This window comes from Rhinolophus ferrumequinum, chromosome 11, assembly GCF_004115265.2.
Source record: "Rhinolophus ferrumequinum isolate MPI-CBG mRhiFer1 chromosome 11, mRhiFer1_v1.p, whole genome shotgun sequence".
In the NCBI taxonomy this organism is placed as follows: domain Eukaryota; kingdom Metazoa; phylum Chordata; class Mammalia; order Chiroptera; family Rhinolophidae; genus Rhinolophus; species Rhinolophus ferrumequinum.
Genome location: NC_046294.1, coordinates 43,379,689 through 43,401,717, shown reverse-complemented (window position 1 = coordinate 43,401,717; position 22,029 = coordinate 43,379,689). Strand labels below are relative to the sequence as shown.

At 50.4% G+C, this 22,029-nt stretch overlaps 1 protein-coding gene across 5 annotated transcripts in view; it reads right to left on the bottom strand.

Annotated features, from left to right (window-relative positions):
- DENND2B (DENN domain containing 2B) overlaps positions 1-22,029 on the bottom strand; it is a 141,506-nt gene that overhangs the window by 18,421 nt on the left and 101,056 nt on the right. For 4 of the 5 annotated variants that reach the window (XM_033120018.1, XM_033120019.1, XM_033120020.1 and 1 more), the window contains 6 exons: positions 14,284-15,558; positions 10,711-10,847; positions 3,498-3,649; positions 1,735-1,950; positions 720-816; positions 72-116 (listed from right to left, as the gene is read on the bottom strand). In XM_033120018.1, coding sequence (XP_032975909.1) covers positions 72-116; positions 720-816; positions 1,735-1,950; positions 3,498-3,649; positions 10,711-10,847; positions 14,284-15,558 — 1,922 coding nt within the window. Of the gene's footprint in view, positions 1-71; positions 117-719; positions 817-1,734; positions 1,951-3,497; positions 3,650-10,710; positions 10,848-14,283; positions 15,559-22,029 lie in introns of those variants that run through there. The other variant, XM_033120021.1, reaches the window with a different exon arrangement.

Below are 22,029 nucleotides of genomic sequence, written 5' to 3'. Positions count from 1 at the left end.
CGTGCAGAGACACAAAGGAAGGGAAGGCTGACCCCCTACAGCCAGGGCTGGGGAAGGGCCCCACGCCTCACCTTTGAACCTGTCGTCAGAGTCGCTCTCGCTCTCACTATTCTCATCTGGAAAAGTAACAGCAGGAGTGCATGCTTGCTGAACCACTGCCACAGCAAAAATTTTCTGTCCCCCTCCCAACTCTCCTCACGAGGGATGAAGCTGTACCTAGTCTGGGCTCCTAGGGGCCCATGGCCAGGTGCTGAGTGGCCTGGGGCCAGGGTCCCTCAGAGCTCAGACTGCAGGTGCTCATCTATATACAAACCACCATCCATCTGGTCCAGATCTGGGGGAAGCTGAGGGCCCCAGTTGGAGGCTGAGCCAGCAGAGAGGCCTACGGGCCTGAAACACAAGGGCCCTGCCTCCAGGAGACCAACATTTGAAATGGGAACCAGACCACAGCGCTCAGTGAGTCTGAACTTTCCTTTTGCCAGAAGCAGATTCCCACACCCCCCTCCCTACTCAGGGCCTCACAGCCCAAGGCCTGAACCAGCCCATCCCGGGATTTTCTTCCCTCTTTGGTCCTCCCCTCCTATGTGGCCACTTCTTGGCAGGGCTCTACCTGCCTAGAAAGCCCACAGAAGGGTAAACTGAGGCTAGTCCATGCCTCTCCCCATTCCTAATGCCCAAGAGCCCCAGACCCGTGAACCAGTTCAGCCATCAAGGCCTACCTCTCAGTGACGCTGTCTCAATGCTGGACATAGACAGCTTTTTTAACCTCTTCTTTCCTCTCTTGGCATTGTAGATGGAGTTAATTCTTTGGACAAGCTGGGTGAGAAAAGCCGGAAGGATGAGATAACCTTAGCACCAGCTATGCCTACTTCCAAGAAGGTTGATTAGTACAGGCCGTGTGTTCCCTTATTGCTCCAAGCTTTCTGCCCCCCACCCCACCCGGCCCACTACTGGTCTCCCTGCTGCACTGACTCCAAGAGCTGTCTGGTAGCTCTGCATCTACCTAACCCCCCAAGTGGTCTTCTGCCCCATTAAACTTAGTTCCCCAGAGGAAGGAACTGTGATCAAACGGGACAGGATGGGAGCTTCTGGGTCCCAAGAGTCACTGAAGCAACTGAGACAAAGAGCTCCTCAGATGCAATAACAGGAACAGGGATTCAAGTCTTTCCCCTCTGGACTACAACCTGGAGCCCCGACAGGAAGAAGCTCAATTCCCATTATACCCAAGCATTGTTTGCAGGCTAAAAATACCAGTTGGCTAAATCCTGCTGCTTTGGGCTGAGGATTTGGGCCTGGCTGCCTATGTGTGCAAATCACTGCTGAAAACTCTCAATTCTGAGAGTTACAGAAAGGGAGACCCATGTTTGAGTCCAAGGTCTTTCAAAGCCTGGAAATGTTTATGTGTGCACAGAGACCTCAAAACACTCCCCCCACAGTCGTTAATGTGGAGCCTCCTGAGGACAGGTTTCCACCCACCCAGAGGCATGGAACGTTCCCTGGGTGCAGAGGCTGGCCTGTTCTCGGAACATCTGCCTACCATTTATCACTTAATGCATCTTAATTGATAAGAAAAGGGAATAATTGGCCAGATGAAAAAGAAAGGCCAGTGCATGGACCCAGAATATGTTCAAGAAGGAGTGAGGAAGCAGTCCCAGATTAGGGAAGAAAGGTAGGAAGGAGAGAAGAGCCACCCGCCCGCCTGCCCACCGGCCCAGACCTATCCGGGAAGGCTACCTTGGGGATGCGGCGGGCCCGGCGGCTAGAGAGCAGCTCACTCGTGGTACTGAGGCTGTCCTCGTTGAGGCTGGAGGGTGAAGACGGCAGACTCAGCTGAGCCAGCAGCAGCATGTCGTCATGGCTGTGCCTCTTGGGCAATCGTGGCAGCCGGTGGCTCTTCCTTTCCGACCAGTTCCCACTGCGCAGGGACTGGCTGCCGGGTTTCAGGGAGAGCTGGCATGGGGGAAGAGAACATGGGAGAGGAAATCACCACTGAAGCCTTGGCCGGCATCTGTCTGCTAGGGCCTGGACAGAGCAGCCACAGGTGGCATCCCTGGCTCCCCGAAACCTGAAATTTCCAGGGTTTCCTCTTTCAAGACCTCAGCTGCTAATCAGTAGGTCAGGGTTAGATTAGATACTAATCTTCCACAAAGGAAGTTTAACTACTTCTGCCAGAATAAAGACTGCAGAGGCTAAGAAAACTGGACTCTGAGTGGAAAGAGAAGGCCAACTGGGAATTCTGGGAACTCCTCCTGAGCTTTGGGACAAGGCTTAGACTTTGCTCATTACTAAGCCTGGCTGATGGAACCAGTCTTCCCGTCTCAGCCTGAGCCAGTCCTAAAAGGCTTCACTAGCAGAGGCCATAATCTACATGCCAGCCTGGTCCTGCGCACGTCTTCCAGGGGGCACACAAGGGTTTAGGGCTCTGACCACCAAAGGCCAGCAAGGAAGGCCTCATAGCCAGCTGGCTCCCTCCCCACACGGCTCTGGCCTGCCTCCATCCCCAGCCCTGATCTACTTCCTGCCTCCCTCCATCCAGACTGACATCCTATAGCACAGAGCACCTGTCTCTCAGCAGACCCAGCTCACTGCTAGGAAAGCAGCACCCTCTGCAAACTCAGCATGCAACCCGCCCATTGTCTGGATCTGGCATTTCCTCTCATCACTCTTCAGCAAGTCCTCCTTCCTCCCTGTCCCCCAATTTCCTCTTCCCACCCAATCAGTCTGGCAATACATATTCCATGGAAGCCTGTACGAACAGAGCACATTAGAAAAGTAAATCTTTTATAAACACAATCATACCATTCCAAAGCCAGAGGAAATAATTTTTATATTCTCTAGCCAATGTTATAAAATATCTGGGCCCCTCCATTTGCATAGAGAGTCAGAGTAGCCTGGGTAGATCCAGAAAGCATCTCAATTCTCCTGCCTCCTTTCGACCCTGGACAAGGACAGGAGTGGAAGGGCCTCCTTTGACCTTTCACCTGTCTTCTCATTCCGTCTTCTGTCAGTCCATTCCCCAGAGATTCATCCTTCCTCCCTCCCACACGAGTGGCTCCAGGTCTCGTGCACACCTGGCCAGCTCTCAGATCCGGTTTTTGGGCCTATGCCTGGCTCCCAAATGCTAGTACTGAGATCATTTCTGCCAGCGCTGCAGAATACCAAGACTCCAACCAGGGCCCTGTCTTCCTGTTTCCCACAGAGGAGGAATAATAAGACAGCAGACTGCAGGAGCTCCTGCTTTAGTTTGGCAGCTCAGAGCTCTCGTACTGAAAGGAAGATGATAGGACAGGATGCCCCTCAGAGTATGTCTCGATTGTCCACAAGGGCTTCAACACGGCGGAAGTGCAGGAGTGCAGCGCTCTTTCCTGAGGTCACCTCCTTTGCCAGCACTAGTGAGGGAAAAAGGCCGAGCGGAAGCTGGCCCAAGCCTTGGTAGAACAGGCCCCCACTGTGGCCCTCATGCTGACCCTACAGGCACAAGTAGGTGCCGCTGTTACCTGAGTGGGTGGGTTGTTGTACTTCCTGTCCTGAGGACTCCACATCCTGTGCAAAGAGTCCAAGGAATTCTCAGACAGCTGCTGGGATTTTCGTCCCGCTCTTCTGCTCTTCAAGTCCACATCCTCATATGGATTTTCCTTGGGCAGATCTCCTGCAGAGGAGGAAAAGTTAGAGTAGGGGGGGAAAGGAAGACGGAAACATATGCACACACACACACACACACACACACACACACACACACTCACACACCAGCAGAATTCCTGTGAACCAAAGAGAATGGCTTCTGCCTGGCTCTTCAGCTCATGAGTCATGCAGCTGCCCGTCTGCAGTGGGAGGCTGCAAACAGATCCTGGCTCCAAGTGCAGAAGCTGAACTCCCCCACCCCCGGTTCAGCTCAGCCTTGTCTGGCCTCTGCGTTATAAATTCAGGCATTGCACACGACTGGCTCAGCCACCCCTGCCTGTGCCCAGCCAGAGGACAAAGCCAACACCAGGCAGCCTTCCTTGGCTCCAGCCCCTCCGCTGTGAAACCCCCTGAGACATACAGTTCAAGGTGAAAAGGCTTTCAGAGGTTACACGGCTGTCCCGTTACCCTTTACTGACTGCTCCCTGAGGACCCACTGTTGGGGCGTGGGCATGGAGGAACTCTAAAGAACTCCAGGGAGCAGGGCTTTCGCAGGCCTCCCTCTCACCTATTACATGGCTCAGCAATGCTTCAGGGCGTCTTCTGCCTGGTCCACAGAGGGAACCCCGCAGCAGTGATTAGTAAGAAGTGAGTGAGTGTTCCGTCATTATTTGCTCAATGAGCGGCTCTTACCACTGTGTCACTCTATTTCCTCTACTGCTGAGCTCAGCAAAAAGAATGGTCCTCACTCCGCTTTTGGAATAAACTCTCCTGCTGTGACCCAGGGAGGTGTGAAAGGCTTGAAAGGAGTCTGGCCAGAGGGGCAGGGTTGGGGAGAGTTCTCGCTTCTCAAATCCCTGGCAGCAGGCACAGTAGTGGTAGGACCAGGAATGTCCGAGTCCAAAGCACAGCCCCTGCCCTAGATGAGCAGCCCCTTCCCGTAAAGCCTTCCCTCCAGTACATGCCCGTGTGCCTGGACTTTTCTAAAACACAACATTATGAGCCAGGCCCGTCCTGCCTCAGGCCCGCAGCAGCAGCACGGCGGTGACGAGGGCCATGGGGACTGTGAGTGTCTTGCCTTACCCACTCCTCCATGATTACCACCACTGTGTGGGACGTGGGACCTAGATACCAGTGAGGAGAATCAGGCTTCACTGGAGGGAGCACACATGCTGAGAGCTGGGCCCGTTCATCTCCCCTCTGTTCAGTAGCAGGACTGAACCTGGGTGACCACTGAGCCCCCGGGAAAAGGATCTGGGACTGGATCAAGTGGTTCCCAACACCAGCCGAGTCCCCAGCCACTGAGCAGCTGTTTTCCTGTAACACAGTCATGATATGAAAATGACTTGTCTCCATTCCAGAGCCCTGACTAAGCAGAGCTGGCCCAACAACCCTGCCTCAAGAAGCCAAATATTAAACCTGGCATCCCTGCATGTTCTCCCCAGCCTACCCTGCTGTGGGCACTCAGGAGGAGTTAGGACAGACTCTGTGCTTCTTGGCGCCCCTCCAACACGTATCTCGTAGCAGTGAGGTGGGGGATCAATGATTAGAGAATGAAAGGACGGTCTTCCTGATGCTGGGAAACAGGACCAGGGCATCACTGTGCAGATGGAGACGGGAAGAACATTTATTCCAAGCTCCAAAGTGAAATCCAAAGTGCCTTGGGCCAGATGATCAGCCAGAGACCTTATCATCATCCCCCAACCTTGTCTCAACTCCTTTAGACAAGGATGACCTTGTCTCAACTGCTTTCGATCAGACTTCCTCCAAACTACAGACATCTTGGGCTGGGTAATTCTTGTCATGGTGGACTGCCCTGTACATTTGTGGCATGTTTAGCAGCAATCGTGGCCGCAATCCACTAGAGGACAGTAGCAACCAAAAATGTCTCCAGACACTGTCAAATGTCCCCTGAGCAGATGGATGGATGGGTGCATGAATGGATGATAGACAGAAGGAAGGAAGGAATGGAGGGAGGGAGAGAGGTAGGGAGAGAAGGAAAAAGGGAGGGAGGGAAGTGAGAAGGAAAGAAGGAAGGAAGGAACGGAGGGAGGGAGGGAGAAAGGAATTGCTCTCCCTTAATTAAGAACCACTGCTTTAATAGTGAATATGGTAAATAATATTATAATAATTATGTATGGTGTCAGATGGGTACTAGACTTATGGGACTGATCACTTCATAAGGTATATAAACGTTGACTCACTACGTTGTACACCTGAAACTAATATAATATTGCATATCAACTGTAATTGAATAACAAATTTTTTAACAAAGAACCTCTGCTTTAGATAGATGTTTCTAAATTTCCTAATAGTTTGAACACCATGACGAGTCCCAAATCAAACCCTCTTTTTCTCCATTCTTCCCCCTCCCTCCCTTCTCTCTTTCCCCATAATCAGAGTTTTGAACATTGATACAAAATCCAAGTCTCCAAAAGAGAAACACAGATGCAGTAGGTTGAGGCCCAGGGCAGGAGCAGATGCACATCAGTGATAACCTGGGAGGAACCGGTTGGGAGCAACCAGGTTCTCAGCACTCGTCTTCTCTCTGGAAACTAAACTCAGAAAAGCCTCAAATGCCTGCTCCTCCTGCCTGCCCAGCCCTAACACCAGCCCCTTTCTTCTCTAACAATGTTTAACATCCTCTCTGACATGGCAGGACACTAATCCTTTGGGAAAAGACCGCTGCCCCCGCCCAAGTCCGTCCTCCCCATCTCAGCTTGGGCCCTTCACAGCCCTAGTCCACCTGCTACTCTCCACTTCCTAGACTGTTCCTGACTACGCTGTTGGAGCTGTCTCACAGAGACACTGCCAGTTATCCCTCCAGGTAGTAAGGGAGCCCAGGGGCTCGGCAAGTGCAGAGGCTAAGCAGGCCCCGAGTCCTGGAACCACTGCACGGAACCTGCTGAGACCAGGTCAATACCAAAGCAATGGCTTAGCGTTGGGCAAGGAGGAGGTCTGGGAAATAGGGCTCAGGACTTCCTCCAGGGGAGCAGAGCTACAGCAAGGCTGGAGAAACATGGTGAAGATTTAGGAGGGGCATGGATGGGAGACAGAAAGGCTGGCAGACCACAAGACTTTGATGTGCACATCTGCCCACACAGCTTCCCTGAGGACAGCCCACATGGCCCTGGGAGAGGGAGGAGAGGTAGGCCGTCTTCCCGGAGGCCTGGTCCTAAGCAACCCCATCTCATCTCACAATGCTCAGCTGGGGAAGCCAGAGGTCTCAACCCTTCCCAGCTTTGCTGATGAGATAAGGGACAAGGGCATGGCAAAGAATTTCTGCTCTGCACTCTTTTAAAGGGGCTTGTCACAGCCCAAACTTATCACACCGATTCTCTTGAAGGGAGAACCCAGACCCTCCCGCCCCTGCCCCCTCCCCTCCCCACAGCTCCTTTGGTCATTAACCACATGTGCCAACACGCCCCCTCCCCCCAACACACACCCAACTGGAAGAACCAGTTAGGGAAGGGGCGTGTGTGTGTGTGTGTGTGTGTGTGTGTGTGCGTGCGCGCGTGCTAGCGCATAGGCAGTAAGGATTTCTCCAAAAAGAATCCTAAGTTTCCTGGACCACACCCACGGCTAGGGCCCTGGGTCTGCAGCTTCCTTCCGCATCCCTTTCCGGGTTCCAATTAGCCTTTTCTCCAGGTTCTCAGCCTCTCCACCTCACCACAGCCGCCTCTTACCCACACATACACAGTAGAGACAGGGTCAGGATAAAGACCCCCCCACCGCCCCCCAATGCATAGCACATCAGATCGGGAGTTCTAAGGAGCCTCCAAGCCTGGACACCATTTCCCAACTGTCCGGGCACCGCTTCCTGGGCTGCAGCCTCTATGCTGTGAGGTGTCCACTGCTGCTTACTACTTCCCAGCCTGGGCACAAACAAGAGAAGAAGGCAGAGAGAGCAGAGGCTCAAGAAGCTTTGTAGTCAGGCTGACTGGCCCTGTCCCCAGCTCCCGTCCCACTCAAGTTCCTGGAAACTGTCCCTCAGCCCGAGCTAGCTGACAGGAGTGGGAATCTCTGGAGGAATGCAGTCCGGGCTCCTTGGTCAGGCGCCGAGACCACTCCACACAACTCCCTATCAAGCTGCTTCCTTGGATGTATTTTTTTAAGGGTCAGGCTCAGAACGTAAATGATTACAAGGCTTTGTAGAATAGCAGCATCTTCCAGGGGCAGATGTCAAGTTGGACAGGCAAGAATTAACAGCCCCAGGAAGCACCCCAAGGCAGTCATTTTATTTTTGAACCCCTCTATTGCAAATTAGCAGGATAAACCTCAGCCTGCTTTGGAGAATTGCACCCCAGTTCCGCAGGGTACAGGGCCAGCAAACTCCCAAGGCCCCTCGTTCAAGTCCACTGCTCAGAGAGAAGACATGTTGGTCTCTGGCCCCCAACCTATAACAGACCAGGACTCCAGTCCAATCGGTAGGTCCCCAAGATGGAGACTTAGCAAGGGTGCTGTCTACCCCTCTCTCTTCTCTACCCCCCCACCAATCCACCTAATTATCACACATCCCAAATAGAGCTCTGTCTTTCCCTCCGCAAGAGCCAGGTAATCCAAAAGGAACCAGAAATGCCCATACCCTCACAGCACACAGGCTGGGCCAAGAACAGAGAGGCTCCTGGGAAGTCCGGCACTGGTCAATCTGAGGCAAAAAGTAAACCTGACATTCAGAGTTCAGCAACAAGCCCCCACCCCCCAAGCCTCTGGGGGAGGGTCCAAATTCTTGACCCTCCCTTGGAGTTTCCCTCTCCCTTGTGTTCTCCCTTGTGTTTCCCTCTAGCCTCCATGGTCGGGTCTAGAAATCCAGATACAAAGAAGGAAAACATGCCCAGGACACCAAACTAACTAACGAAACCCACCCCAAAGCAAAACCCAGGTTCCTGGGTCACTCCCCTGCCCTCCCTCCTATACTGTCCCATGTATTCCCCCCCCCTACTTCTCTACACAAGGCACCAAAGATTCCAGAATCTCGTGAGCAGCTAAGGAACATGCCCCAAATCCGACCTCACCCCGACCCAGCCCTACTCCTGGCTCTAGCTCATCCATTCAAGAAGCATCCAGGCTGCTCCTGTATTTTCTCGCCTCCTCATGCAACATCCCAAAGTGGCAGAAAGTCCCCTCTACTGAGGGAGGAGGCTGACACTGCCCTCAAACAACCCCAAACAGACCCTGGACTCATGGAACTCTGGGCAGTTCAAATGGTTGAAGCATCCCTTTCTCTTACTGCAGTTCAGTTGATATGAGACTATTCCCCCACCTGAAGTTCCTGGGCAGCACAGAAGGGCTGCCAAAGCTTCTCAGAGAAGCGAGAATAGTGATGCCCACAGCGTTGGCAGTGCCTCCTCTGCCCACTGCAGCAGCTACCCGGGAGCTCCCAAGGGCCCTGGGCAGTAATGACATTACAACTCCTTTCAACTAGAGGAAGCAGGAATGTACTTGCAACAGGGTGGGAGGGAGATGGGGTTGTGCCTCCCTCCGATCCCCACAGCTCTTGACCTCGACTTTGGGTGACCTGTGCGTACAAAGCTTATTCCCAGTGGTCAGGGAACAGGCCTCCCTCCCCAAGCCCTTTTGCTGTGCTAGGGGATCTCACTCCCACATCTTCCTGTTATGACCTAATTTTGGATGGCATGCCGACTATACACTCCATTCCCGGGAAAGCAGTGCCTGTGTGGATCCGAGCACCGTGCTGTCGCCCCAGAGATGCTGGCCCAGCAAGTTCTAAGGAGCAAACTATGAACCTGATGGCTCAGATCAAATGAGGGAATCAATGATTCTCTTCCTAAGGTTTCACAGTCTTAGGAGAACCTAGAGGGCTCTCCACTAGGACACTCTTCTCTAAAGTGTTAACTAAAATTATGTTCTCAGTCTCAAGGCCTAACACAGAGATAAGACTGAGAGGGAGTGGGCAAGTGGACAAGCACACTGCTTCTTTCTTCAGCCACCCCACACTCGGACACACATTTCACGTGAGCAGAATTGAAGCCCCCACTAGGGAATGAGACCAGAATTAAAATGGACGCCAAAAAGAAACCCAACCCAACCTAGTATTGGTGTTTCATTGACCCTCGAACACAAGTTTACCAACACCAAGTTCTCCCAGTTGTTGGAGGACAATTCTCCACGGTATCTTACATTTCTGATCTTCTGAGCAAGAGGAATTAATGGTTCCAGACTATCTTTCCAAAGATGTTTATATAGCAAACAGCCTTGGAAGACAGAACTAGCATCTCCCTCCAGGGCAGGGGCACATGTGTTTCCTGACAGAGCAAGAAGGGTAATGTCTTCTCCTGGGCAGGTTTGCTGGCAGCCCCTTGAAAAGATGGGGGTTTCCTAAGCTGAGTGCAGCCTCTACCTGGACCTCCTCCTCACTGCCCCATGGGACGTGGGAGCCAGGTGAACCCATGTAAACACTACACTCATGCTGCCTGCTGTGCCACGAGTGATAAAGTCCCTTTTCTGTGATCCAGGATTCTTGTGTCTTCTGCCAGCATCTGTGACACTGGGGCAGGTTAAACTCGTTAACTTGCAAGCAGAGTAAAATCTCAGATGCTTTCACAGTTCTTAACATCACTTACTTTAAGGGAAGAATAAGGGAGATAAATATCAAGAAACTAGGTACTGGGCTAGATACTCTGATGTGCATTTTACCTCTTTTAATCCTAACAATAATCCTATGAAGTATTATTATTATTGTTGTTGTTGTTTTTGTTATCATAACATCATCAATTGAGAAAACAGAGGCCTCAGGAATGTTGAGTTGCCTAAGGACACACAGCTAAGGAAGGGCACCCACTGGACTCCAAAGCCTTCCGAAAATAAAAGAAAGGGAAGGATGTGGTTTTCTACCTTTTGTGGTCCCAGAAACCCTTTCGGTTTCAGTTCATTCAAAGCCAAGTTTTAATCTCTTAGCTGCTCAGTCTTTGCTAAGCTGCTCCCTCTGATGCCCCTTTCCTTGAGAAGTTCCAGAAGCTGGGCCATGGTTGCCCACAGTGAATGAACTGGAACCTGGGAGTGTTCCTCCTATTCCTGTTCTTCTGTAGCCCAGAGACAACCCAGCCCACCACCTCGGCCGTTGCTTACCCACAATATCTTCATAGGCATTCTCTTCTAAAGTGCTTTTGGATCCAAACTTGGGTTGGCTCTCAGTACCATTCTCAGTGGGAGAAGAGGGGTACAGGGACTGGAGACTGGATGCATCCTCAAACTCAAAGGATTTTCTGTGGATGACAAGAGCACGAGTCATTCCAGCGGAACCAGATTCCTGGGGCTTCTTGGGGAACGGCGATGGGCGAGAGCAAAGCTGAGAGGTCCTCCTCACAAGACCAGTCACTGAGCAAAGCACAAGTTGGATCCAAACTTACCACCCCAAGTAAAGAACTAGATGGTGTGAAAGGCCCCAGCCTGGGTGACTGCAAATAATACCAACAACAAGTACCCCCGCTGGAAAGGGTGCTGAGTGCCAGATGCCGTGTCAAGTGCTTTAGTGTGTTATTTCATGAGTCTTCACAAGGCCGCTGCTAGGTGTTGTGCCATTTTACCAATGAGGAGACAGGCTCAAGGGGATGACATGACAGAGGCAGGACTCGCCCGGGCTGTCTGACTCCAGGGTCCGAGCTTTTGACTGGGCCTCCGAGCCTTGAGAATATCCTCCTTGAGAAGTACCTGCCGTTGCCACAGGAACTGAGTGCCAGGCCTGCCTTCAGAGCCTTACAGCATGGCTGCATCCTGGCAAGGGCTCCTGCATGGAGCAGGCAGTAAGGGCTCAACACTGGACGGGTGATGGCCAGGGTTGTTTGGGGTCAGAGAAATAGTTGGTGGTGGGTGGTTTGTCGAAACAGGATGGGCTGAGTCTTCAGAACAAATCACACTTCTGAGGTGGAACTAGGAGGGTGATTTGCAGCCAGCAGCTGCTTCTAAGCTCCAGCTTCCCTTCAGTTAGTCACTGGCTCCTTTCCATCCCCCAGATAACCTTCCCCTCTACTGTAGAATTTCAAAAGCACAGTTTGTTAGCTCCTCAGACATCCTGAGCCCACAGCACTCTCTACGACTCTCCTTCATCATGGAGGCACTTCCCTCACCTAAGACTTGACCCAGCTGTGTCCTCTCCCTCTCTGAGGCAGGTCTGAGAGGCTACCAGGGAGGGAGAGAAAGAAAGGCAGGGACAGATCCCTCGTCTTACCCATTAACACCTCCCTCTTCTTTTGGGTACCATTAGACCTTTCAGCCAACGAAATCCTTTTTCTCTTATTTAATGAGCAACTCCTGCTAAGAGTCCTGGGGTGCGGGTCAAGGATTAGTGTTCTAAAGGCCACCTCTTGTTCTCAGCTTGCCTGGCTACTCTGTAGCACTTGACACAACCGAACATTCTACACTGGCACCCGCCTACTTTTGCCTCTATGACGCAGTTCCTCCTGGTTCTCAATGGCCTCTCTGGCAATTACTTTTCAGGCTCTTTTGAGGGATCTCCCTTTCCACTTGCCTTTCAAATGCCAGGGTCTCTCACAGTTCTGTTGTCAGGACTCTTTTGCTCACTGCACTTTCTGGGGGTCCAATATTGATGGCCATCACCATATCTACCATGCTGACTCCCAAGTCCCTGACTCTAGCCCAGACATCTCAACCAGTTAAATAGCCAATGACTGAGCACAACGGTTCTGGAATGTAGGCCCTCAGACCTCTACTGGTCCGAGACCAAGCTTTCACTGATGTATATATAGTGGAGCCAACATCTTACGCAGGTAGTTCTCAAGTCAGCACATAAGACACAAATTATGTTCAGCCAAATGATCCTTGAAAAGCCCTTAGGGAGGTACCATGTCGAAGATCAACATACTGTCTTTCATTAAGACTACTGTAGTCAGTTTCTCCCTCAGATTTCGTAACAGATTTCTTTTTCTTTGGTCCAATACCAGAAGAAATATTTGGCTTGTCTTTTTTTTTTTTTTAATTACCAAGTACATTAAATATAAGAATCATACCTGGCACAACACATACAAACTTACCATCTCGTGCTCCTCAGGGGAATATGCTCACTGTGTGGAGAGGCAAACGAAACAACCTGTACTTTTTGAACCATTTCTCTTTTTTCCCCAAGAGCACAGATTGAAATTTGCTAAGTTAATTCTTATAGGAAGTGAGTCCGCCATATATGGTATATGTGTGTGTACATATTCTATAAAAATGTGATGTGTGTGGGAGTATGTGTAAAATCTTCAGGCTGATACACTGTCGCCCCATCCCCCCCTTTCACCCAGCTGCTTTCTGCTGTTCTAAATTTAGCTCAGCAACTCCATGAGAAGGCTTCCCTCACTCCCCAGTCTAATTTAGACGCCTCTGCTCCCTCTGGGTCTCTGCAGGGCCCTGCACTGACATGGATCGGGGCACGTAGCACAGCATCTATGATTTATTTGTGCATCAATCTCCTACACCAGACCACGAACTCCTTGATGGAAGAACCATGTCTTATTTGCCCTTTTCTCCCCTTGAGCAACACAAGACCTGGTGTACAGCAGGCTCTAGATAGGTGTTTATAGAAATGGATGAATAGGGACAAAGCAAACATTCTCCGTAGGCTGTTAAAAACTTAAAGAGCCAGCGACCTTGTTGGGGTGGGACAAAACAAGGGATTGCCCTTCGCTAAGGGCTCTTGTGGCTCATGGCTCTAAACCTTTGTGACAGCTTCCTCTCTGTACATGACAGGAAAGTTTTTGTATGAGATGGTATGTGCTGGGTGAAGCTGGAAGTGTGGGGTCAGACTGAAGAATCCCAGGACTGAAACAAACCCGAATGCCCACCTGACTTTGGGTTAGAAGAGAAAGGCTTAGGGGTAGGAAGACGGGCGTCCCAAAGGAAGCCAGCTCCCAGCCTCCCCCAGTCCAGAGAACAAGATCCCTGTTAACTTTCCCCAACTGCGACAGCTCCAACTCCCAAGTCACTGTAATTGTGGAGATGGCCTGGGGAGTCAGGGGCAGGAATGCTGAGACTGACAGGAAAGCAATGCGAGTCTCAGAACAGGTCATCCTGGGACCCGGCCAAGATGTAGGTGAAATGTTCTTTCACTCCTGTCCCATCAGTCTCCCGCTGCAGGAGCCAAGGATCCCCTCTTCATACAGGCCCAGGCTCCTGTATGGCCAGGCAGCACTCAGGAAAGAGGCAATCATGTTCAATGTGTCAGGACTACTGTGTTCCTGATAGCAGCAGTATTCCGACATTGCCGCACTCAGAGAAATACATTTCTAATGCTGGCATTTCAGGCAGCCATGAGGCTAGGATCCTACTAGTCTTCTAGGCACTGCCTATTCTGTCTAAAAACAAGGAGGCCCTATCCTCCCACAGAGGACTGAGGAAGTTCCGGCAGGGCTCGGAACACAGCCTAACCCGACTCCAAAGGCTAAACCCAGCCGACATCTTCAGTAGCCTGCATTTGGAAGAAGCGCTGTTACCCTTCCTCTCATGTTTAAGTCCCTTATCCTGAAAGAGCAGAAGAACAATCTCTTTTTCACCTAAGTCATGTTACCACTAACAATTATCTGGGGCCTCAGAACTTACAAGGCACCACCGACTGGGACGCACGACTCCCATCAGCTTTTGCATCCTCCCCTGAAAAGAAGGCCACCGTGCCCAGCTACAAGACCCTGGAGAGGCATGCATTACCTGCTCTGGGACTTGCGGTGACCACGCATGTCCTTCTTAGGTCTCCGGGTGACTGGCGGGGCTGGGGTGGAGGGCAGGGGGGGTGGAGCAGCAGGCGTGGGCGAAGGAGGTAGACCATTGCTTGGCTTACTCTTGGGGTTCTTGTCAGCCTCATATTCAAAGGTGCGCTTGGGTTTGGGGACAGGATTCACAGCGGGATCAGGGGAGCTCTTCGATGGCAGCAGCTGGGAGCTCGAGCTATTTCCAGGGGTCCCTGTCTTAGTGGAGCCACTGCTTTCCCTTTCCAGGGGTGGGCCCGCCTCCCCCCCAACTCCAGCCACTCCTCCTGCCCGGATGGCAGCGCTCACACTCGCGCTTCCTGTTGGTTCCTCCAAGGTGCCCAAGGTCCCAGTCTTCCTTCTCCCTCGGTCTACACTGTAGCAGCTGCTGGGGAGCTGCGGAAGTCCCCGGCCTGGTTGCTCCTTCAAGGCCTGTTCAATTTTCTGGATGCGACTCAGCACTGCTGAGCTCTCTTTCCTGCTACCATGCGCCCTGAGGAAGGCACTGGGCTCACTCCGACCTGGCCGTTTCTCCAGCCGGTAGAAAGAGTCCCGGACAGGGAGTGCCTCTCCCTCCTCCTCGGTCTCAGGGTAGGAACACTCAGAGAAGGTCCTGCTCATCCTCCGGAGACCCTTGAAATCAAAGGTCTTTTCTGAGCTACAGGGGGATGGCACCACGCTGGGACAGCCCACGCTGGGACAGCCCACGCTGGGGCAGCCCTCACTGACCGCCCACTCGCCCCCAGAGCCCTCCCGTTTCTCTCCACACGTGCTCATCCTGGGCGAAGCCTCTTGGCGACCCTCCCATGCTGAAATCTTCTCCCGGATGCCCAGGCTGTGGGCACGGGGGCCAGTGCGGTTTTGAAAGATGCTCCGTGGGCCAGCTGCTGGTCCCAGGGACGGAGTACTGTGGGCAAGAGGGAGGCAAGCAGCTACCCCCTCTATATCCTGGGCTGCCCCTTGAACATTCTCCTTCTGGTCTTCTCTCTTGCACACTGTAGGGCTTCCGTCCAAATAACTGAAGCTGGTGGCCTTAAGGGGACAAATGGGTGGTGAAGTGTCTGGGGAGGAAGGTTGAGGATTCTGGGGTGAAGGATCACGGGGGTGCCAGTCCTTGAGGAGCAGCCGGGAGCTGGAGCGGCTTGAGTACCTGCAGGCTGACGTTTCACTATCACTGAGGGGGTAGATGGGACTCCTTGGTGGGGCGAGAACTGGAGGTGGAGAGACTGACTGAGACCTAGGAGCAAACAAAGAAAGGAAAAGAAGAGAAAATGGCAGTGAGTGAGTGGCCTGACAACTACAGGCATCGTGTTTTAATCTTAGAGAGCTCAGGACCTCCTTCCCATAAAACTCTCAAGCTAAAAGCATTCTATTGAAGTCATGCACCTGCAAAGCTGTCCTCAAGAAAAGAAATAGCTCCTTATGCACAGGAGTCCAAAGTCAACGGGTCTTTCTGCCCAACTCATCGCCAGAGACTCCACGTACTGTCTGGAACAGAAGACGTTTCCACGACAGGTGAGAGCATCCCAGGAGTCTACATCTGCCAATTAGACAACAGTAAGACCAGTGGTGTGCTGTTATATGTTTAACAATCAACTCTCTGGGGAGAAAACATAGATAAGTAGCATTTGCCAGGTTCCACGATATAAATGTTCCTACTAAGGCTGATTTCAAGCTATTGATGTGACGTCCTTGAATGTGGAGCTGGGGAGGGGTGCGAATGATCAGTTTTCATAAGCTGGTATAAAGCAGCTCCAGCAACCATTTCCCGAAGGAGCCCCCAAAATACATTCAAACCCTTTGATCTGTCTCCTTAACAAGAAGTCTATTTCCCCCTGAGACTTCTACCAGACACAAGCTACTGCTCCTCAGCTTGGGTCTTGATCAAAATTCAGATCCTTGAAGGTCTCAAAATGATCAAGAGGGCCCCTCAAGAAAGAGACCTTCCCAGGCGGACAGGTGGCTCAGTTGGGTAGAGCGCGAGCTCTGGGCAACGGGGCTGCCAGTTTGATTCCCACATGGGCCAATGAGCTGTGCCCTCTGCAACTAGAATGAAGTCAATGAGCTGCCGCTCAGCTCCCGGGTGGCCAGATGGCTCAGTTGGTTGGAGCGTGTCCTCTCAACCACAAGGTTGCCGGTTCGACTTCCGCAAGGGATGGTGGGCTGCGCCCCCTGCAACTAACAAGGGCAACTGGACCTGGAGCTGAGCTGCGCCCTCCACAACTAAAACTGAAAGGACCACAGATTGACTTGAAAAAGTCCTGGAAGTACACACTGTTCCCCAATACAGTCCTGTTTCCCTTTTAGCTCAGTGACAGCAGGACATTGCCAGCACTGCATGCTACAAAGGCCTACCTGACCCTAATGTCCCCAATTAAAATAAAAAATCTTTATAAAAAAAAGAGTCCTTCCCATTCTAACTGAGAAGGCTAATGGGAAGGGAGACCACCTCCTTATGCAGCTCTACCTTCCAGCAGGGGCATCCCATCAAACAAACAGCAGCCATTCCCAGCTCCAAATCCACATACAGATCTTAGCAAATATTGTAGCAAATATTGGGAATAGTTGTAAATAAATGTTTTTATATATATTAACTCATTTAATCGTCATCAAAACTCTATAGTGTTATCACTTATCTTCATATTATAAATGAAAAACACTAAGGCATAGAAAGATTAAATATCTCATCGAAGATCACTCAGCTGGTTAAGTGGTAAAGCCAAGACATGAACTTACACTATGTTGCCTCTCTAAAGGGGAAGCAGTGGCCTCTGCCATCTTTGTGAACGACGGGGGCGCCCAGACATAGCTCAGCAAAAACCCCCAGAGCACTAGGCACAGCCCTATCTTTTTTTTAAAAATTACAGTTTATTGGAGGTGACAATGGTTAGTAAAGTTACATAGGTTTCAGGTATACAATTCTGTAATATATCATCTAAATAGCACATTGTGTGTTCACCACTGAGAGTCAGTTTTCCTTCCATCACCATATACTTGATCCCTTTTACCCTCATCTCCCACGCCCGCCTGCCTCCCCACAGCCCTTCGTGAATGCAGCATCATTCAAGTGTCAGAGGACCTCTTGGTCTTCCCTGCTAGACCATGATTTCTCCTAGGTGGAGAGACACATACTCAGTCTCTGGAAGGTGCTCAGTGAATGATGAACAAATAAAGAAAAAAAAAAGATAAAGGTGAGCTTATTGCACAGAACTGTGATTATACTTCCTTTCCAGTACACTTTTCTCATTGTCTACTTGGTAATCACTGTCAACTTTCAGGGTTCTTCCTACTTTTAGCTCAGTGACAGCAGGACATTGCCAGCACTGCATGCTACAAAGGCCTACCTGACCCTAATGTCATGCATGGCCCTCGGAGCTGGGCAGTCCAGCCTTGCAGGCTCCAGAGTGCCATGCCATCCACAGGAAGGCAGCCAGCTGCCCCCGAGCCAGGCGGCTGTCACTGCTTGCTCACACACAGAAAACTGGAGATCGGGTGAGTCAGGGATTGGCCGACAATTCCCTGTTGGGTCATAGCCTCTGGCTGCCCCCGATCAACAGGAAACCTCAACATGCTTAAGTTGTTTTTAAAAGGGCAAGTCAAACAAGAGCCATCCCACGTGTACATGGGCACAGATGAGAGAAATTCGGTGCCTAGCCAAGCCAATGACCAAAGAGACTCTGCTCAGCGAGGAAGTGTGAACAGAATAAGCCTCAGCGCTCCCTAGGGTAGGCAGTGGCAGGGCACTACGCCAGGCTTGAGCCTGGGGAGATCCCAACCTCCTCACAATCAAGAGAGGCCTTAGGTCCCTCACTTATTTTACAGAACCATGGATGCGAAAGGTCATCAGTCTAGCCCTGAGAGCCAGTGACTGTCTGAGCTACACAAAGGACTCTACATTTCAGTTATTCTCAATTGGAAGTGGAGAAGATGCCCTTAATAAAGGATGACCTTATCAATTGTTTATTCATTCAACAAATACTGAGTAAGCACTCACCATGTGCTAGGCCCTGGACTAGATGCAAGATATAAGAATGAACAAAAGAGACAAAAATCATGTCCTTGTGAAGCTTTACTTCTAGTGGGAGATGACAGGCACTTAATGAGACTCAGAATCTCTTAGGAAGCCTTTTGCGACTACGTGTGTCTCATCGCTCCAGACATTTTGATACATGCCCCCCTAAGGATGTGTCTCCTCCACCCCCAAGGTGAGAATGTACCAGTCCATGAAGCCACTGTCACTTATGCAGATGTGGTAGTAGAGTGGGGTGGTGGGGGGCACGGCTCCCGTAGGTGGGACAGAAAAAATGTTGATGATCTCTGCTTTGTCTAATTCCAGCATGCTTTCAGAAAGAATAATTCTTAACTTCCCTTAGTAGTTCTAGCATGTAGAAATCCCAAGTTAAGAGATTCTCTCAATGCCTAGCCTGCTTTAACTGAGTTTTAGTTTATTTCCTCTTGTGAAGGAAAACACAGAGAAAAGACTATGTGTTTCCTTTAAAGGTCCTGGCTGTGATCTGAGGCCCAGAGCTGCAAGGGCTCCTTGCCCAGCCTCCCCACACAGGCCAGGCCCCAACGTGCTCCAGCAACTCAGGATGGAAAAGGGGCCCCACGCTGACCTGGGGCACAGGCACCCGTGGGCTCATCACAGAGAAGGCAGCAGTCACTCACTCCACGCTCCTAGGGGTGAATGTGTAAACAACTTCCCTTCCCTCATGGGGTGTGATTCTCACTTGGGGGTAGAACTCACTGCTATTTCTCCACGTTTTTGGGAATGTGACCAGGGGCAAGCCACTCACTCTCTCTGAGCTTCCGGCTTTAACTCCTCAAAATTGTGCTAGTAATACACCACAGGGTTGTCCTATTGGGCCAATGAGACTGTGGGTGTGAAATGCCGTCTTACACCGTAACTCACTGTGACTTAATTATCATTAGTATGGAGTTTTCCAGCAGCTTATTCCAGGCCAGTTGTTCTCAACAGAGAGGAAGAACACAATGGCCTTGGGGTTCGGGTTTCAGCACAGCCACGGAAAAGTTACCAACTTTGGGCAAAGAACCTTCTCCCTCTCAACTTCAATTTCCTTGTCTACAGCAATGGAGGTTAAAAGAACACGTATCTCGGAAGGTTGTTGTCAGGAGCAGAGACAGACAATACAAGTCAAGTGCTGAGCTCAGCGGCTAACACATAGTCTTCATTCTTAGCTTGGTAATTACTAGTATTAACAGGGAACTGACTCTGTTTTCACAGTCACTGCTTGGCAAACTTTTTCAAACAGCTAACTTCTCTGTCCCTGGATTCTCAACATTCGGGGCGGGAAGGGGAGGGAATAAATTAAATATGGCCATAAATGCTTTGCAGCTCATGCTATCAAAAGGTGGAATCTATTTTTCTGTCCCTTGAGTCTAGACTGATCTTGTGATTTGCTTTGACCAATAGAATGTCATGGAAATTAAGGTGTCAAAGTTCCAAACTTAAGGTCTCAAGAGGCCTTGCCGTTTCCCCCTGCACACATTTGGAATGCTGCCCTGCGACTGTCACATAAGGAAGCCAGTCTAGTCTTTTAGAGGATGAGAGTCCATGTGGAGCATAACCAAGGAACCTCAACCAAGAGCCAGCTACCACGTAAGCCTGACACGTGAGTGTGGTCACCTTGGAGCCAAATTAACCCAGCTAGATGAATGAGCCCAGGGGAAACGAGTAGAGGAACTGCCCAATGAATGCACAGAAACGTTGGGAAATAATAAACTGTTCTAAGCCATTACATTTTAGGGTGGTTTGCTACAATGCAATAGTAAAATGATGCAGGTGGGAAAAGCCAGACTTGTGTATAATTGCCCTGTCTCCTCCCACTGCAGAACCACTGCCCTGGGCCTTGTATCCCCATGCCTGTCTCTTTCAAGTCCCATCTTCAACTGGGCTGAGTGTCTTCTCACATGGTCTCATCCCTATGCTGCTTTATGCATCCTCAAACCCTGATTTTCACTGCTACATTTCCAACTCATTCCACAGAGGACAGAAAAGGTCCATATTTTTCTTTTTTCCCCCTTCCTTCAAGCATCTGGATCCAGCTCTATCCCCAAACACTGATCTACTTGATGACTAAGTCCTGTCAATTCCACATCCTTCACATCTCTCAGACCTGTCCCCCTCCTTGCTATTCCCACTGCTCCTGCTACTTCCTCAGTTCAGCTCTTATGTTTCACCATGACTATTAAAACGATCTCTTAACTTACCTCTCTGCCTTCGGTCTTAACCCAGTTCCAGTCCATCCTCTCATCTTCTGACATTTTTATAAAATACAAAACTCATCATGCTTGAAACTCCCCACTATCTATAGAACGAAGTGCAAATTCATTGGCACGGATGACAAGGCCCCCCATGATCTCGTCACTGGCTGTTTTCCTTTGTCATCTCATATTGTCTTTTCTTCAATACAAGCCTGCGTCCCACCCTCAGCCACATCCAGCTCCTTGCTTTTCACACCTCTAGGCCTTCACACATTTTCTTTCCTTTGCCTGGAATGCTGGCCTATCCACTTGCATATCTCTGTAGCTCCTCTACAGAATCTCTCTTGACTCTCCTCCTCTCACCCAGGTGGAGATGGCCAATTTCTGATGCCTACAATGTGCCTGGAAAAATGTCTATTATAGTACTTGTAACACTTCATTGGACTCTATTGTTCCTTCACCTACCTCCCTTACTAGACAATGAGTGGACCTACTTGAAGGTGGTGACAGTGTCTTGTTAATCTTGATATCCCCTGCTCTTTGCAATTTCGTAGGAATTAATATAGTATTTGTGTTGAATGATTAAATTAATGAGTAATAAATAAATGGTTAAAACCTTGGTGTCCTTATGCCTGCCCAGGGCATTGTTCACAGACTTCTTGACTCCTCCTTGTGCCATGTGGCCGGAAGAATAACACAGAAAGGGACACTTAGTACAGCCCAGAATGGCTGTGAGTCCCCACGTCCTTTCTCATGAGGCAAAAATCGTAGATTAGAACAAGAGTCTAGAGAACTGGGTTCTCCTCTGGTCCCTGTTCCATCACTTCCTGGGTGTGCTCATGGGCAAATCACCTAAAAATTCTCAGAGCCTATAAAACAGAGGGAAAAAACTTGCTATGAGTATCTTAACATACTAGCTGGGTGACTGAAATGATGTAAATTTTGAAAGCACACCATTATGAGCACCATAAATAGTTCCATGAAGGCAGAAGAAATATGAAAGAAGGGTAATTAATTATAAAGCGGCCAAAAGACACCTAAGACTCTGCTCTTCTCATCTTTCGCTCTTTATTCTAAAATCGCAGAGCTTGCCTCTAGGAAGACAAAACCTGTGAAAATGGGCACTCGTGCCATTGCCGTGTCAGCAGGCAGCCAGTTGTGCTGCTCAGCACAGACGTGGATGCCAACACTGCAGCACATGATGAGCCAAAACCAACATTTCAGGAGAGGGAGCAAGATAAACAGATAAAGGAGAACGGGGGGGGGGGGGGAATGTAAAGGAAATTCAAAAGCAATAGAGGAGCATAAACGCTCACACACAGACAAATACATAAGACAAATGGGTAGCATAGAAAGGGTATGAAATAAGGTATGATGGAAAGAGAAATTTAAAGAGAAAGCAATGTGTGTATGTGTGTATGTGTGTGTGTGTGTGTGTGTGTGGGTGTGTACATAAAGTGAGAGTTAAAGTACAAAATACTGC